The following is a 15,672-nucleotide window of genomic DNA, read 5'->3' on the forward strand; positions in this document are numbered from 1 at the left end:
CCAAATGGCACCCTAAACCCTCACGCTCTTCCTCTGAGTCCGCACTTTCACGACGTAATGGCGGCTGCGTAACCCATACCAGTGCGGGCTCGGCAGTAGTGCGCATCGAGGGCGCATATCGACCGCAAAGGACAAAAATAACAAATGTGGACTTAACGGGCACACAGCGGCCATTGTAAGCCCACAAGACCGAAAGTGCGCAACTGCGCATGAAGCGTGCCATTTAGGGACAGGTCCAAAAATGCTCTTCAGAAACCTACGGGTGACGTCACCTTCCTTTATTTTTTTATTTTTTTTACAGTCTATGACTAAAGGCCTTTTCACACCGGATGCGTAACGAAAAAGCGAAGCGGAAAAAGCGAATATTTCGTGTGCGAATAGTTCGCGTCAAAACCATTCACATCAGCCGCGACGCAAGAATGGCTAGTGACATCAACTGGACATTTCGTGACCTTTGTTTCCTTTTATGTCATTGGTTTAAGCCTTATCTATCGCTGCAAGTGTTAAAAAAAATTGACATCGAAACGAAAAAAATAAACATTGATTTTTGCCGCAGCACATTCACGTTCGGTGTGGACGCACTTGTTACACAAACTGCTGATCAAAAAATAAAACCATTACGCGAATAATTTGCGCGTCAAAATCGCATCCAGTGTAAATGGACCTTAATGGCGCTTTTCCACTACACAGTACCAGCCTGCCTCGACTTGACTCGCCTTTGTTTGGTTTTCCACTGTGTAAAAGTTGTACCTGTACCTGCTTCCAGGTACTTTTTTTCGTATCACCTCCTTCATACTATAATGTGACGTGAAAACACAGCAGACTGCTGATTGGTCAGAGACAGAGTATCCTGAATAACCCCGACATTTTTAAATAGTTTGGCCAGAGATTGCGTGATATACCCATTACTATTATGGCAACTCGGAAGAATACGCCGTTGTCAAACGAGGAGGTTTCCTTTGTTTGGTTGCCGAAGAGAGGATCCAGCGAGAGCTTGATGGGGCAACGAGGAACGAAAAAGTTTCCTGCGGCGTCGCTATGACGACCAGGTACTATTGTGGAGGTACTATCTGCAATGGAAAACGGAGCGAAAAGTGAGCTGAGCCGAATGGAAAAGCGCCATAAAAGCCTCTCTTTTTTTTTGTATTCCTCTCTGAGCATAAAATAGTTTAATCATTTTTTCTAAGATACTTTTAAACCATATTTCATCTCATACTGTATACATTAAGTAATTGAATGATTTTCATTGTCCATAAATGGGCCTATACATAATATTTTTTTAAATTTGCTTCTAGTGTAATGGCAAACTACATAAAAGATATCTAGATAATGACCAGCGTATTCTTGTCATCATCCATATCCATAACACAAATTCAAATCTGTTCACGAGCCGTTCCCGCTCTTCTTCGCGCCACCAGCACACCGGAAATTGTCATCGCCCCATTTCCCCCTGGTGACTGTCACTTCCGTATGATCGTATTAAGCAACACGCCGCTGCGCGACACACTCACGTACACACACTAAAGTCCAAACCGCTCTTAAAAACCGGAATTATCACATCGAAATGCATATCAAAACAGGTGAGGGTCGTCTTTAAATGTTATTTTGCATGTTTACGTTCGGGAGTGTTTTGTAATACGAAGTTGTTTGTGCTCGAGCGGGACGGAATGAGCTCGAGACTTATGAAACTTTTGATTATGGGTGTTTCTGGATCTTTCCGAGGTCACTAACATCTTTCTGTGTTGTCGTTTATATTTTTTAATGATCTTAAATAACAAACAGTGGTTGTTATTGAATCTGACGCGTCGGGTTTGTTCTGCTGAAGGCGGTTGTTATGGGCGCTAAACATCCAAACACAAGCGGCCTGCTGTTAGCGTTAGCAATCTCAACACACTTAACTTACGTTACCACTTCAAGCGTCGTTTATGATATTTGACTTATATTTAACGATATCATCGAGGGTTAGACTTTAACCGTTCACCAAACGCGTCTATTTTGTTCATTTAGGCTATATATATAAAATGTGTGCCAATATCTGCGTGTTAGTGTCGTTTCCAGAGCGGTGGTGTGTAAAAGCGTGAATCCAAAACGTCGCTGAAATCCGTGTCGATGTTATTAATAAACGTTATTTAATAGGATATATTTTACACGAGCTGTCCTAGTTTCTTGTGGTAGGCCTCTCCCGAGTTTGCAGGTGTGTGAATCAGTCGCCAGATAGAAATTTCCAGTTACTTATTGCGCCGGCTCACTGATTCAAGACTAATTGCTTTGCCTAGGGAATTTGTTTGCATACCTCCCTCCCATGTATTGTTTTTTTAAGACTTATATATCACACCATAACATAGTTATTAATGCAATGGGTATGATTGGGCTTGCATTGTACAACTGAATATGTTTTCCAACAGTTTCATGATTTAATAATTGTATTTGATTCATTTGTTTAGGTACTTGGGAAACAAGCAATGCAGTGTGCGAGTCTGACCCCTTGTGTGATCCGGCCGTCTTAGTGTCACCCCCTAAATCAGAACCACAGATCCGAAACCGTCGCCTCTCTCCCGGCTCTGGCAGCTGCGGTGGGGGAGGAGGGGGCTGTTCCTCTGGGATGGATAAACGTCAAGCCTCGCCAAGTAGCCTGGAAGGTTCTGTCAACGGGGTGGGCCACACCCAGACCTTCACATCAAGCCGTGACCGAGAGCGTCGCACCTCGAATAAAGCAAGAAGCTTTCGACGAGATGGCCCGAGAGCAGGGCCACGTTCAGATGAGAGACACAACAGAACCGGTCTGAAAGAACGATGGGTGGATAACAGCTTGTCTTTGCTCAAACCTCCACCTGCTTTCCCTGTTAAAGACAGCCCTGCCAAACTGCAGCCGGCTGTCAGCTATGCCTCCAAGGTGAAGGCAGGCGGAGGTTCTGTCGGGGCTGCAGAAGAGCCACCTGGTATCGGGGTTTTGCTGCAGAACCAGTGGGGACTGAGTTTCATCAGCGATGGTCCTGAGGCAGATGTTCCCCAGGAGAAGAGTCCGGTTGTCCACCCAGTAGCTGGAGAGGTTACTGTTAAACCCTTAGAGTCTCTGCCCAGTCAGGTCCAGAGAGGCTCTGAGAGTTCGGAGGAGCTTCTGCTTAGCTGTCGCCATCTTGAGGAAGCATTGCAGTATCACACACAAGGTTAGTTGATATAATTAAGGTTGCACAAGGCATTAATGTTTGTCTAACCGCACTATGCTTAATCTCACTGATTTATTTTATTTTTTGAATCCACAGAATGGAACGCAATGTTATGGAGACAAAAACAAGGTTGGTGTCTTAATTTGTATTAATTAGTGGTTGACCGATGTTGTTTTTTTCTTATTTTTATTTCTCACTATTTAAAGATAAAAAAAATTCATTATAATTGCTGTTATGAGAATTTTATCCAGGTGAATTATATGAAAACTAATTTGAACTTAATGGATAAACATTTTATTCTTTATATGGCAACTTCTTGATTCTGTAATCCTACATCTTCTGAAAAGATATTTGCCACAAAGGAATTGCTAGAAAAATTAATAAATAAAAAGTAAACCCTGTAACCATTAAAGGCGCACTTCAGTGCTGGGAAGATGAATGTGTATTTAAAGCTACACTGTGTAACTTTTAGTTTATTCTTAGCTAAAAACACTTAGTTCTTTCAAAAATATGTGCTCATTAATGTATATTTACTTTCAAGTAATAAAGTATTCTTGTAAGTTTATAATATGCAATTGAAAATGCATACGGGTGAGGGGTTTGAATGCGGGTCGCCATGTTGCCCCTCCATCTTGAAAGTACATTAGCCAAAGAGGGACATACCCGTAAATTCAAGCTTTGCCTTTCGCGTTTAAACACTCGATGGCACCGTGTCGAATGTGGACGAGGTCGAACTGGAAGCCATGTTAATCTTGGACTAAATCGGCCACCGTAGGAGTTAAAACGAAATCGTAATTGAGAGGAAGAGAAACGAATATTCACTGGATGGTCATATACCTTTTAACCGCTAGATGGGGGAAAATATCACACAGTGTAGCTTTAAATTGGGTCATTTATGTTGTAGAAATGTTACATCATTTTTGAATTTGGTGCCTTTTAGACTGAGAAAAGACAGAAAATGTATTTATCTCATGTGGATGAAAGACAACAACTCCCAGAATGCACTTGCTTTGCTGCCCTACGAGGCCACTCCCTACACCGCCCCCATTGTCGTTTTGATATTCATAGTTATACAATAATTTCGTTCAGTTAGAGATCAGACACTACAATTAAAAACTGTACGTGTCTTTTCAATAAAGTGTTAGTGAGCCGAGCGAAAGTCCCGTCACAGACGCAGCATGAGTCAGATTTCATTCATCACGAAGAGCTGAGCAGAGCTGAGGTAAGCGCGGCTGTCATTCTCAGCGCGTGTCCAGTCTGGCGCAATTTCAGATCATGCCTATGGAAGCTAAACTTTCATAGGAATTCATTGAAAAGTTGAAACACTCACTTTGCTCCGCATCGCTCCGTTATTAATGCCCGAGTGGCAGCGGCCGCGTGCATTTACATTCTGTGCGTGAGATCTCTCCCCTATGGGCGGGTGATAACATGCGGAACAGCTCCTTCTACTGGCTGTAGTCTGTAGCCTCTGGCCAAAAAATCCTCAGCTGACGCAACATGACGATATTTGCGTCATGGGAGGATTTTTTCCAGAAATAAAATGCATCAAACGCCTTCTTCCATTGTAGAAAGAAGCCATCAATGTCCGAATATGGCGCTGATTTGGGACCTGAGTGGGTCTTAAAGTCTCAATTTGACCTTCCACAATTTAATTAATTCCTGCGTAGGAACTTTGTGCCGTACCATGGGTGCAGCTGCGCAATGATATTACAGCGCCTGAAAATAGTCCCCGGCACGCTCTGTGCAAGCAGGTTGTCACGTTGGTTATGTTGACGGAAGTTAACCTATTTCAGGCCATGTGTAATATCATTGCGCCGCTGCACTCGTGGTACGGCACAAAGTTCCTTGATTATTACGCAGGAATGAGAGTATAATTCCTAGGCTAGCCATATCGGCCTAGAAAATCACTTTTCATTTTTCGTCTGTCTTAGTACACGTTGTAACTACACACATCACAACATGTAAATAGGAAAATGTTGGCGTTTTGTCACTTATTGAGCAGTAGGCTAGCTGGAGCCATTTACCTCCAGTCTTTGTGCTAAGCTAGGCTAGCGGTGGGTGCGTCAGACAGAGTTATGGCACGTACGGAGATGAGAATGGTATGTATGGACTTATCTAACTCTGAGGGATACGGTAAATAAGCTAAAGTCCCAAAAGGTCAGCGTGTTCCTTTAAACAGAGACAGTAAACTAAAAAAGACTGAGAATAGTAGCTAAGACGCATTTGTCATCAACCAAACAGAAAACTTGCTTGTCAAAACCAGTAGTTAAGAGTGCCAAATATTGGCTGATTTGTTTTTTTTTTTTAATTATTTTTATATGTATCGGTTGACCACTATTATTAATTTTCATAAAAGATCAGAATGACTATTTTGAGACTGTCATTAACAGACTCTCTTTGTTTTTCAGACCCTGCAAAGGTTGTTTGGTACAAGAACGCCCAGGAGTCGCCTGCCTAGCACACACTAACACAGCTTCACAAACACACACATACGAGACACACCCCGCACTCAGGTTATCGTCCCCTCAACATTTCTATCGAGACACTTTGGACTTGTTCCCCTTTGAAGATCGATGTCTTGGACTTCTCGGTTGCCTTACAACAGAGTCTGCCTCAGGCGCAGAGTCCCTCTGCATTCCTCTGTCATTTTAATGGTGGAGAATTGTCTCTTTTAAGGAAAAAAAGCGTTATCAAGCTGCAATTTTATTTCAGTGAACTGCAGTTTTACAGTTTAGAAATCCCTTTTATTTCTCCCTTGTTCCTACTTGTGTGCGACTGGTTAAATCAAGCACTTTCTGACCTGTAGTTGAACACGTCATCCCTTTCTCTAAAGACTGAGCTCGTTTTTAGAACCAAATCCAGAATGTCTTTTTTTTTTTTTCATCAGTCTTCCCTCCCACAATAATCCCTTTCTTCCCACACAAATTGTTCTCATGAAGTTTACAGAGGTGCAGCTGGCACGTTAAGGCAGCACCTTCAAATGTCTATTGGTCTTAATGCTGTTTTTTAATATATATATTTCACCCAGATTGAATGTCGGTCATGAATCCTAATAGGAATCCGTTGCTGTGTATGACCTCATTTTCTTTTTTCTTTTTTTTTTTTCCTTTCTTTTTTTTTTAGAAACATACAAATAATTTACACTGGAAGGTGTTCAGAGATTTAATCGAACAGTGTTGCATAATAAAAATGAATAAACTTGTTAAAATATCTCATGGTCTTCTGGTTTTTGTACAACCCAGAAATGCATCCGAAATAAAAAGATGGATTGTCAGCATGGGGTGTTTCAGTAATACAAACTGATGATCGTTTGTAGTGTTCACTTCTATGACTGGTCATAATGTTTTGAACCTGCATTGATGCATGATTGTGAGTATAATGCTTTTATACAGTACATCATGTGTAATCAAAAGATTTAAAGGTGCACTATGTAACTTCTCCGTCCACTAGAGGTCGCCTGTTCAAAACAAAGACGTAGTTTGATGAAGGCACGTTTGAGCGCAGAATCTTGGGACATGTGGTCGTCACTTCACAGCCGGTGGGAAAGAATCGGGATAGGACTCGGCCAGAAATCATGTTCATGGATGCGATTTTATTAACGTTAATGTAATATGATGCAGAGCAGGACCGAGTGTTGTGGAGCTGAGCACGGCCGCTGGAGCGATTGCTAATAAGATGAACGCAACACACGCCTCGCGAGCAGCAGGACTTTTATTATGACAGTCGCTGGCGTCATTACCGCTTTTCCGGTCATGAGTATGAGGTAACCCAGCTCTGTTTATCATATTCGATACATCTGAGTGTGTTGAAAATTATGACGTTACTCTGTGCGTTCGTTCGGCGGCTGCTATGACACTTAGAGTAAAGCGTTTATGCAAAATAAAACCGGGAACGTAGATATGGCGCAATCGACAGGCGACTCCCTCACACGTCCCGCTTCCTTGGTTAAAATAGCAATTTCTCACGATTTACAAATAGTTGGAAACATTTGGGATATTTTAAAGGGTTAGTTCACCCAAAAATGAAAATTCTGTCATTAATTACTTACCCTCATGTTGTTCAACACCCGTCAGACCTCCGTTCATCTTCAGAACAGAAATTAAGATATTTTAGTGTAAATCTGATGGCTCTGAAAGGCCTCCATTGGCACAATGGCACTTTACACTCTCAAGACCCATAAAAGGTACTAAAGACGTCGTTACAAAGTCCATCTCACTACAGTGGCTCTACAATAACTTTATGAATCGGCGAGAATAGTTTTTGTGCGCAAAAAACCCCCTAAATAACGACTTGCATAGTGATGACGATTTCAAACAAGGCATCATGAAGCTTTGAAGCGTTATGAATCAGTGAGTCGAATCAGCAGTTTGAATCGCCAAATTTCAGCAGTTTGGCGGTTTGACACGAATCATGAATCGGCTCACTGAATTATAACGCTTCGAAGCTTCATGATGCCTTGTTTTGAAATCGTCATTACTATGTAAGTCGTTATTTAGGGTTTTTTTGCGCACAAAAACTATTCTCGCTGATTCATAAAGTTATTTTAGAACCACTGTAGTGAGATGGACTTTGTAACGATGTCTTTAGTACCCTTTAAGGGTCTTGAGAGTGTAAAGTGCCCTTGTGCCAATGGAGGCCTTTCAGAGCCATCAGATTTACACTAAAATATCTTCATTTCTGTTCCGAAGATGAACGGAGGTCTGACGGGTGTCGAACGACATGAGGGTAAGTAATTCATGACAGAATTTTCATTTTTGGGTGAACTAACCCTTTAAGTACTCAACTGAACAAAATGTATAAACACTGGCCTAGTGCTTTTTGGATTTTTTACTGAAACAATTTTACATAGTGCACCTTTAAGCCTACTGGTCAATGTTTTTACAAAATTGCCGTCAATTGGGATATAAAGCTTTTTCTGTCAATGAAGTAAAACCAAATATTATGGAATCATGGACTTTATTGAAAAGAAATGGATTACAACTATATTCATAAACATCAGTCTCGCCATGTGACCTCTACTTCATCTGTTCTGTACCTGAAAGACACAATAGAATGTTAATGAATGATCACAGTTAAACAAGAGAAACGGCTTATCTCGGGTCTATATTTATCTCAGCATGCAATGGAACATTTGGTGGCCTGATGATAAAATCGCACTGTTATCTTTTAAGGGAAGCAAGAAATGTGCACAAAGCAACCGAATGTGTGTAGCTTCTTGATGTGTGATACTGATGTTGCTGTTTACCTCTGTGTAATCCAGGAGTCTGGCAGCTCTGTGACCTGACCCGAGCGGAACATTTCCCAACCGGCCTGCGCAATCATAGCTCCGTTGTCTATACAAAAACTGAAGGCACGATATCACATGAAGAGACTTACAATGCAATGAGAACACGCTGTCTTTCAGCAGGGACATCCTAAAAGAAGGCGATCTTTCTCACCTCTCATCCGTGGCAAAGATTCGAGCACCCCTCTCCTTACACATGACCCCCATCATCTCCTGTAGGCGCAGGTTACCTTCAAAGAGCACACATTCAGACGTTGACAAAACTGCAATACAGAGAATCACACGTGCCTTTCAAGTGTAGCTCTTACAGCCGACTCCCCCGACGATCAGAACCTCCTGAGAGCCGCAGTGAGCCATGGCTCTTTCTGTGATCTCCACCAGCATAGCGAACACAGTCTCCTGTCAATCGCATGCAATTTTTAGTCACTTCTCATAATCATAAATGAATGCGTGTCTTATTGGGAGCATGATGCGCATAGGTACGTACTTGCAGGGAGAAACACAAATCCTCAGGTGTGCACTCGGCTGTACTCAACATTTTGTTAGCAGCGTCCTGCATGTGAACAAAGTCTTCCGTGAAAATACGTTGTTTTTTTAAGAACAGAATTTGAATGCGTCTCCCAGTCATTCATCTCACCTCTATATAAGACAAAATCCCAGAAAATGACACATCCATACCCTTCACTGTATATGGCAGCTCTATATACTTGGTTCCCCTTAAGAATGCATACATACATATACATGTATAAATCAACCAAAGTTAATGATATTTAATGCGTGTACATGAATCATTAAAGTGCATGGAAACGTACTTCTTTGCCATCTGTTCAATGTTGTATCCAGGACTGGGATCATTTGATATCTGTGAATATGCAAACCAAACCATCAAAGTATATTTTCCAATCCTCCACAGACAAAAAAATACGTTTCTTAAAGGGATAGTTCACCCAAAAATGAAAATTAGCCCATTTACTCACCCTCAAATAACTCTAGGTGTATATGACTTTCTTCTTTCAGACGAATACAATCCGAGCTATATTAAAAATGTCCTGGCTCTTCCAAGCTTTATAATGGCAGCCCAAAATTTGAAGCCCAAAAAAGTGCATCTATCCATTATAAATGTCCCCCACACGGCTCCAGGGGGGTTAATAAAGGCCTTCTGAAGAGAATCGATGGGGTTGTGTAAGAAAAATATCCATGTTTAATACGTTATAAAGTATAATATGTAGCTTCCAAACCGACTGGCTTCCGTATTCAACTTACAAAAACACACAACGTATGACGTCGGACATAGCGTAAGCGTTTTAACCCTCTGGGGTACTTCATTTATGGGTCACACTCAGGACCTTCGGGTCAAAAATGACGCCGTGGCGGGATTAAGATAAAAAAGATTTGAGTAAAATCAATGAAATATATTTTTGTTTAATTTCTTTTTTGGTGTTTTGAGATAATTTAAAGATTTATAATTAATATTTATGCAATAATTATGACCCATTTTTTCCCATTGTATATTTAAAAAAATTATAAATATATATATATTATATAATTTTTTTTTTTATTAAAGCTGTATTTCATTTTAGAGTCAAGCCTAGGCCTCATGAAAGCAATTTTTTAAATGAGATCGGTGCCATCCGGTGGACACATTGAGCATTTTAATCACGCAATAGCACATTTTTACCACTATAGTGGATCTTGCGTTTTATACATTTTTTTTTTAAATCGTAGCTTCATCGGAATGGTCCGACACTTGGTGACTTTATTGGTACTTGGTAGGGGTGTGCATTGGCACTGCCCTCACAATTCGATTCGATTACGATTCACCAGGTAACGATTCGATTCAATTCGATTCTACGATGCATTGCGATGCATCAAAATTCTGCACACAACAAGGCACATTTTTAATCAGTCATGAGGCAATACAAGCAGTCAGATATTGAACAACAGATTGTATTGGCTGCTATGTGTGTATTATCACTCTCCTGTATCTTTGACATAAATGTCATTAAATAAAATAAAATTGAATGGTACAGGGTATATGGCATTTTCAAACCTGAAAAAGAAAACATAAATCACTGCTTTCAGTGCTTTGAATGAGAAATGTTTCTCTTCTCTGCTTTAGAACCATTTGAAATTAAATAGAGCAATAATAACAGCCAACTTTTTCCAGCAGTGAACATAAGTGTTTTAATTAATCAGTAATCTCCCTCCGCCTCAGCCATCTTGATTGTTGTTGTTGTTATGACCCCGGAAGTAATTGAAACTTTACAACTTTATTGTCCAACTCAAGGCCAGAAAATAAACGATGACATAATCGATTATGGCACTTTGCCGCATCGATGCTGAATCGTGCATGCCCCGCATTGCGATGCATTGCCGAATCGATTATTGTTGACACCACTAGTACTTGGTATATGAACACCCAAAAAGATTGGGGACAGGATTTGAAAAGTCTAAGTGGTCGTAAAAAAAATAGTCACACTCAGGACCTTCGGGTCAAAAATGACCCCCATAGGAAATGAATGGGAAATTGCCAAAAATAGTTTTTTTGTGCATACAATCTACAAATCAGCCAGGATGCAGAAAAAAAGGACTCAACATTGAATCTCTAAAACATCAAGAGTGCAAAACAGACAAAAAACCTCACACACACACACAAAAACACACGCACACACAAATGAACGCATGCCATTCCAAAAGCTAATTGTGTTTTTAACCCGAAGGTCCTGAGTGTGACTATTTTTTTTAGACTTATCAAATCCTGTCCCCATTTTTTAGGGTGTTCATATACCAAGTACCAATAAAGTCACCAAGTTTCGGACCATTCCGATGAAGCTACGATTTTCTTTTAAAAATTATAAAACTCTTTGAGTAATTTTTGACCCGAAGTACCCCAGAGGGTTAAACTGACAGAGGTCTTACACTTTCTTTGTAAGCTAGATAAATTACTTTATAAAATTTTAAATATGGATATTTTTCTTACACAAACACATCGATTAACTTCAGAAGGCCTTTATTAATCCCCTGGAGCCGTGTGGATAGACCATTTTCACATTTCCGGGTTTCTCAGAGCGGAAGTCATCATAGTTGGGTTAACTTTTATAGAGGTGAATGAGAGAATACATTAAATATATATATTTTTGTGTCCCCATTTGCTCCAATAGCAAAAGAAAATGCCACAATAGTGATTTCACAACTTTCAAAAAGAGGGAAAAAATAGAGTGAGATTGATAACGGCAGTGAAAAGAGAGAAAGATGTTCATTTTTACCATCACTCGCATAGACGCTCATAGAAACACCCTCACAGCAGCGGTAACTTGTTTTTTGTAATTTGATGCAAAAGTAATATAATACAAAGTATTAGTGTTATCAATGTACATACATTTGAAAAAAAAAAAAAAATGTGTGCAGGATTTACGATATTGATGACAGTTAAAACGCGTCATCACAGTCTGTGAAAAGGATCTATTATTTTTATAATGGATATAACTCTGTGTTTGTCTGAAAGAAGAATGTCATATACACCTAGGAAGGCTTGAGGGAGAGTAAATCATGGGGGAATTTTCATTTTTGGGTGAACTATCCCTTTTAGCACTGACCTTAATGACCCTGGCAAACCGGTCCAGGCAGTTTCCCACAGCAATGTCGATAGTTTCTCCAAATATTCTGTAACGTCGTTCAGAATATGCAATAACCTGTAGAGAATCCATGTTCATATAAATCGCAAGAAATGTGAGAATGGCAATGCAAATGTAATGAAGATGGATGTATGATATTGAATTGTCTGCACTTGATATTATAGTACACTCATTTTAAAAAACAAAAGAGTTTTCCATTCTCACCTGAGTATTTCCTCCACTCACATATAGTACAGTGGGGTTTTGGGCATTGGTGATCAAACGGCCCATTTCTATGTGCCCAATACAGTGGTTCACCCCCAACAATGGCTTGCCCCACAACTGGGCGACTGTCCTTGCCACGACTGCCACTGTCACCAGAGGGGCCCCCATTCCGGGCCCTGTACAACAGGAGATATTTGAGAAGTGTGGAAAAATACACAGTGTTCAACAGGTAAGTAAAAACATTCACCTTTCGTGTACGCCACACAGTCAATGTCTGCAGGTTTCAGCCCAGCTTCATCGAGCGCCTCCTGGAGGACAGTGAGAATCACACCGCGATGGTGTTTGGCCGTCTCGCCAGGTAGGAACCCTGAGAAGATCATAAGAAAGCAATAATAAAATAGTACTAAGAAAGCATGGTGACACTGTTCACTAGAGTTAAAGGTATAGTTCACCCAAAAATGAAAATTAGCCCATGATTTACTCACCCTCCTCAAGTCATCCTGTATATGACATTCTTCTTTCAGACGAATACAATCAGAGTTATATAAGTATTCTGGCTCTTCCAAGCTTGATAATGGCAGTAAACAGCAGCCCAAAATTTGAAGCTCAAAAAAAGTGCATCCATCCATCATAAACGTCCATCATAAATATCTTCATTCAGCTGGGCTGCCTTTCACTGCCTTTATAAAGCTTGGAAGAGCCAGGGCTGGATTTCCCGAAATCTTCTTAATGCTGCGTCCTTCTTAAGTTGTACCTTAATGTTAATACGTGTTTCCCGAAACGATCTTAGTTAAGTATACCTTCTGTAAGTCATTCGTTCGTATGGTTGGTCTGGAGTAGGGCTGTGCGATATTGAAGAAAAATGCAATATTCTTGTTAAATAATGGGATATGCGATACGATATTGCTTTAAGTGTGTAAAATCTATTTAAATGATATTAAAACAATTATTTAAAGACTGAGAATGATACCATTTATGTGTTTCACATTCTTTCTGGGAAAAGAAAGCATCGCTACAACTTCTGAAAGTGACCAGCAGTGTTGTAGCAAAAATTTATGTCACAAATCTGACAACATAATTTGAATGTAAACAAACAAAAAATGTAATGCCAATATTTAAATACCTTGACTGTTCGAGTGTGTAACAAGACACGAAACAGAACTGAAGGGATCACACGCTTTCAGAGGGGCGGCTTGTGTGCGTGAACGTTTCGGTGTGTGTGTCAGACAGTGCGAGACTGCAAGGAGTTGTTTTTCACAAGTTATTGCGTTTAATAACTCTTTTTAACGCCAAGCAAGTCACATAAGTAACAGTCGTGTGCCCAGTCTATTCTCTGCTATATGCTTCGACATAAAACGTACAATTTTCACAATGTTGAAGTAGCCTATTAAATTCATTCAGATATTGCGTGCCCTTGCGACATGCATATTGCAATATGTACATTTGCGATATTTCAATAATTTCGCTATATTGTGCAGCCCTAGTCTGAAGCCCTCTTAGCTATACCTTATCTCTATTGACAGTGGCCACTACTGTTTCTTTACATCTCAGTCTATACCAATATAATTCTGCTAATTGAAGTGTTTTCATGAAAAGAATACAATTGTCATTACACTGATGGCTGTTAGCTTTTTAATTATATTATCCAAAGGTTCATCAGCTGGCAAACCATTATGGAGTCTATTTAAAGGGAATGATTGTGGAGGGGAGTTTGGTCAAACTATGGCAGCGATACAGCGAATAGTTGTGCTAAATCAAAGACAGTGCTGTCCGCGGAACGATTTCTATGTGCATTTCATCCGTGATAACTTTAGTCCCCTGGCTACCATGTCAGAAGCTGCAAATAAAACTAAATTTCGTCTGCCACGGCAGCAAATTCAGCAGCTTTTAGATCTTGTTGGTCCGACTTTGTCAAAAACAAACCCGACGGAGAGCCACGAAATTCAGATGCTGGCGCTCTCTTTCTTTCTTTTGTCTCTGCTATGCTGTTGATTTTGTTTCACGTGTTGCATCCAATAACAGAAATTAGTGATTTACACCAATAATGTGATGCGGGCAATTAACCCTGCTTGTGGAGTAAATGAAGACTATGGCAAAATATATAATGATAATATAAATGGCATACTGCCAGTTAGTGTAGTGGGCTGATGCATGATACGTTTGGGCATAAGAGGTTGCGGGTTCGCACAATAATTTCAAAATGATATAAAATATCCACAGTTTTGGATTTAGTTTGCAATTAGGATTATATATATAAGATCTCACGAGTCCTGATAAATGCAATTTCAACTATTTCTGAAGTGCTTCTATTATAAAGAACAGCCCCTGCATAGAGTGAATAATCGATTTTTGAGCCATTGATAAACCAATTCAGCACCTGCTAACGTCGCACTTAAGAAGGTATACCTTAAGCAACCTCCTACGGTATAGTTCGGGGAACACGCCTAGAAATGGGATGCCTTTAGTTAAGTTATACCTAGCGCGCTTAGAGACAACGTTATCGGGAAATGTCCCAGGACATGTTTTTAATATAACTCTGATTGTATTCGTCTGAAAGAAGAATGTCATATACACCTAGGATGGCTTGAGGGTGAGTAAATCATGGGGTAATTTTCATTTTTGGGTGATTGACAGGAAATACTGTGAGGTCTGATGAGCTCACCTTGGCCAGGTGGGGTGATGTACGTGCGCCTGGGGTTTGACAGAACCTCCCCATCTCTGATGATACCCACACCAATCTTATTGGCACTGCCTTCAAATCCAATCACCACAGTCATGGTGTCTGCTGGGAGAATGAAACAGGAATCATTTGATTAAAAAAAAAACTAGGTTACAATTTTTTTGTAAAGTCTTAATGTCAGTCCAGCAAAAGTACTGCACTGTTCTTATGTTTTGAATGTAATATTAAACTTACAGGTTTAAAATATACACTTAACCTTATTATATATATATATATATATATATATATATATATATATATATATATATATATATATATATATATATATATATATATATATATATATATATATATGTGTGTGTGTGTGTGTGTGTGTGTGTGTGCATTAACTGTATAATATGTATATATGGTTTTTAATTAATTCGATCTGCTGATGTCTAGCTGTCACGCAGCTCTGTGACATGCTGTTGGATAAAAGAGCCTGAACATTAATAATATTGATTACATTATAGGTATTATCATGGTTTTGGTTAATTATAGCAATGCATATACTAAAAATGATACTTTTTCCTTGTTTAATCTCTTATTTTCCACATCCTCTTCACACTTACCACTCTCGTTGGTTGTAAGACCATAACAGCAGTTAAAATGGCGTTTACAAAATGCCTGGATGAAATTGATTGGCATAATTGGGATAATAAA

The 15,672-nt window shown here is 39.8% G+C and overlaps 2 protein-coding genes across 2 annotated transcripts; one reads left to right on the top strand and one right to left on the bottom strand.

Annotated features, from left to right (window-relative positions):
• The first annotated feature begins 1,452 nt into the window (after positions 1–1,452).
• On the top strand, positions 1,453–6,458 carry LOC307126791 (uncharacterized protein). Its single transcript, XM_079817498.1, has 4 exons — positions 1,453–1,580; positions 2,445–3,167; positions 3,264–3,296; positions 5,576–6,458. Exons 1-4 carry the CDS (start codon positions 1,565–1,567, stop codon positions 5,623–5,625), a joined length of 822 nt encoding a protein of 273 aa, XP_079673624.1. The 5' UTR covers positions 1,453–1,564; the 3' UTR covers positions 5,626–6,458.
• Positions 6,459–8,104: 1,646 nt separating this feature from the next.
• On the bottom strand, positions 8,105–15,614 carry osgep (O-sialoglycoprotein endopeptidase). The gene is made up of 12 exons (XM_079817894.1): positions 15,582–15,614; positions 14,953–15,075; positions 12,538–12,657; positions 12,291–12,466; positions 12,048–12,143; positions 9,264–9,313; positions 9,089–9,167; positions 8,939–9,004; positions 8,760–8,850; positions 8,606–8,681; positions 8,413–8,511; positions 8,105–8,202 (listed from the first exon to the last, which is right to left on the bottom strand). Exons 2-12 carry the CDS (start codon positions 15,065–15,067, stop codon positions 8,163–8,165), a joined length of 1,008 nt encoding a protein of 335 aa, XP_079674020.1. The 5' UTR covers positions 15,068–15,075; positions 15,582–15,614; the 3' UTR covers positions 8,105–8,162.
• Between the last annotated feature and the right edge of the window lie 58 nt (positions 15,615–15,672).

Source organism: Gobio gobio (genome assembly GCF_949357685.1).
Source record: "Gobio gobio genome assembly, chromosome: 5".
In the NCBI taxonomy this organism is placed as follows: Eukaryota; Metazoa; Chordata; class Actinopteri; order Cypriniformes; family Gobionidae; genus Gobio; species Gobio gobio.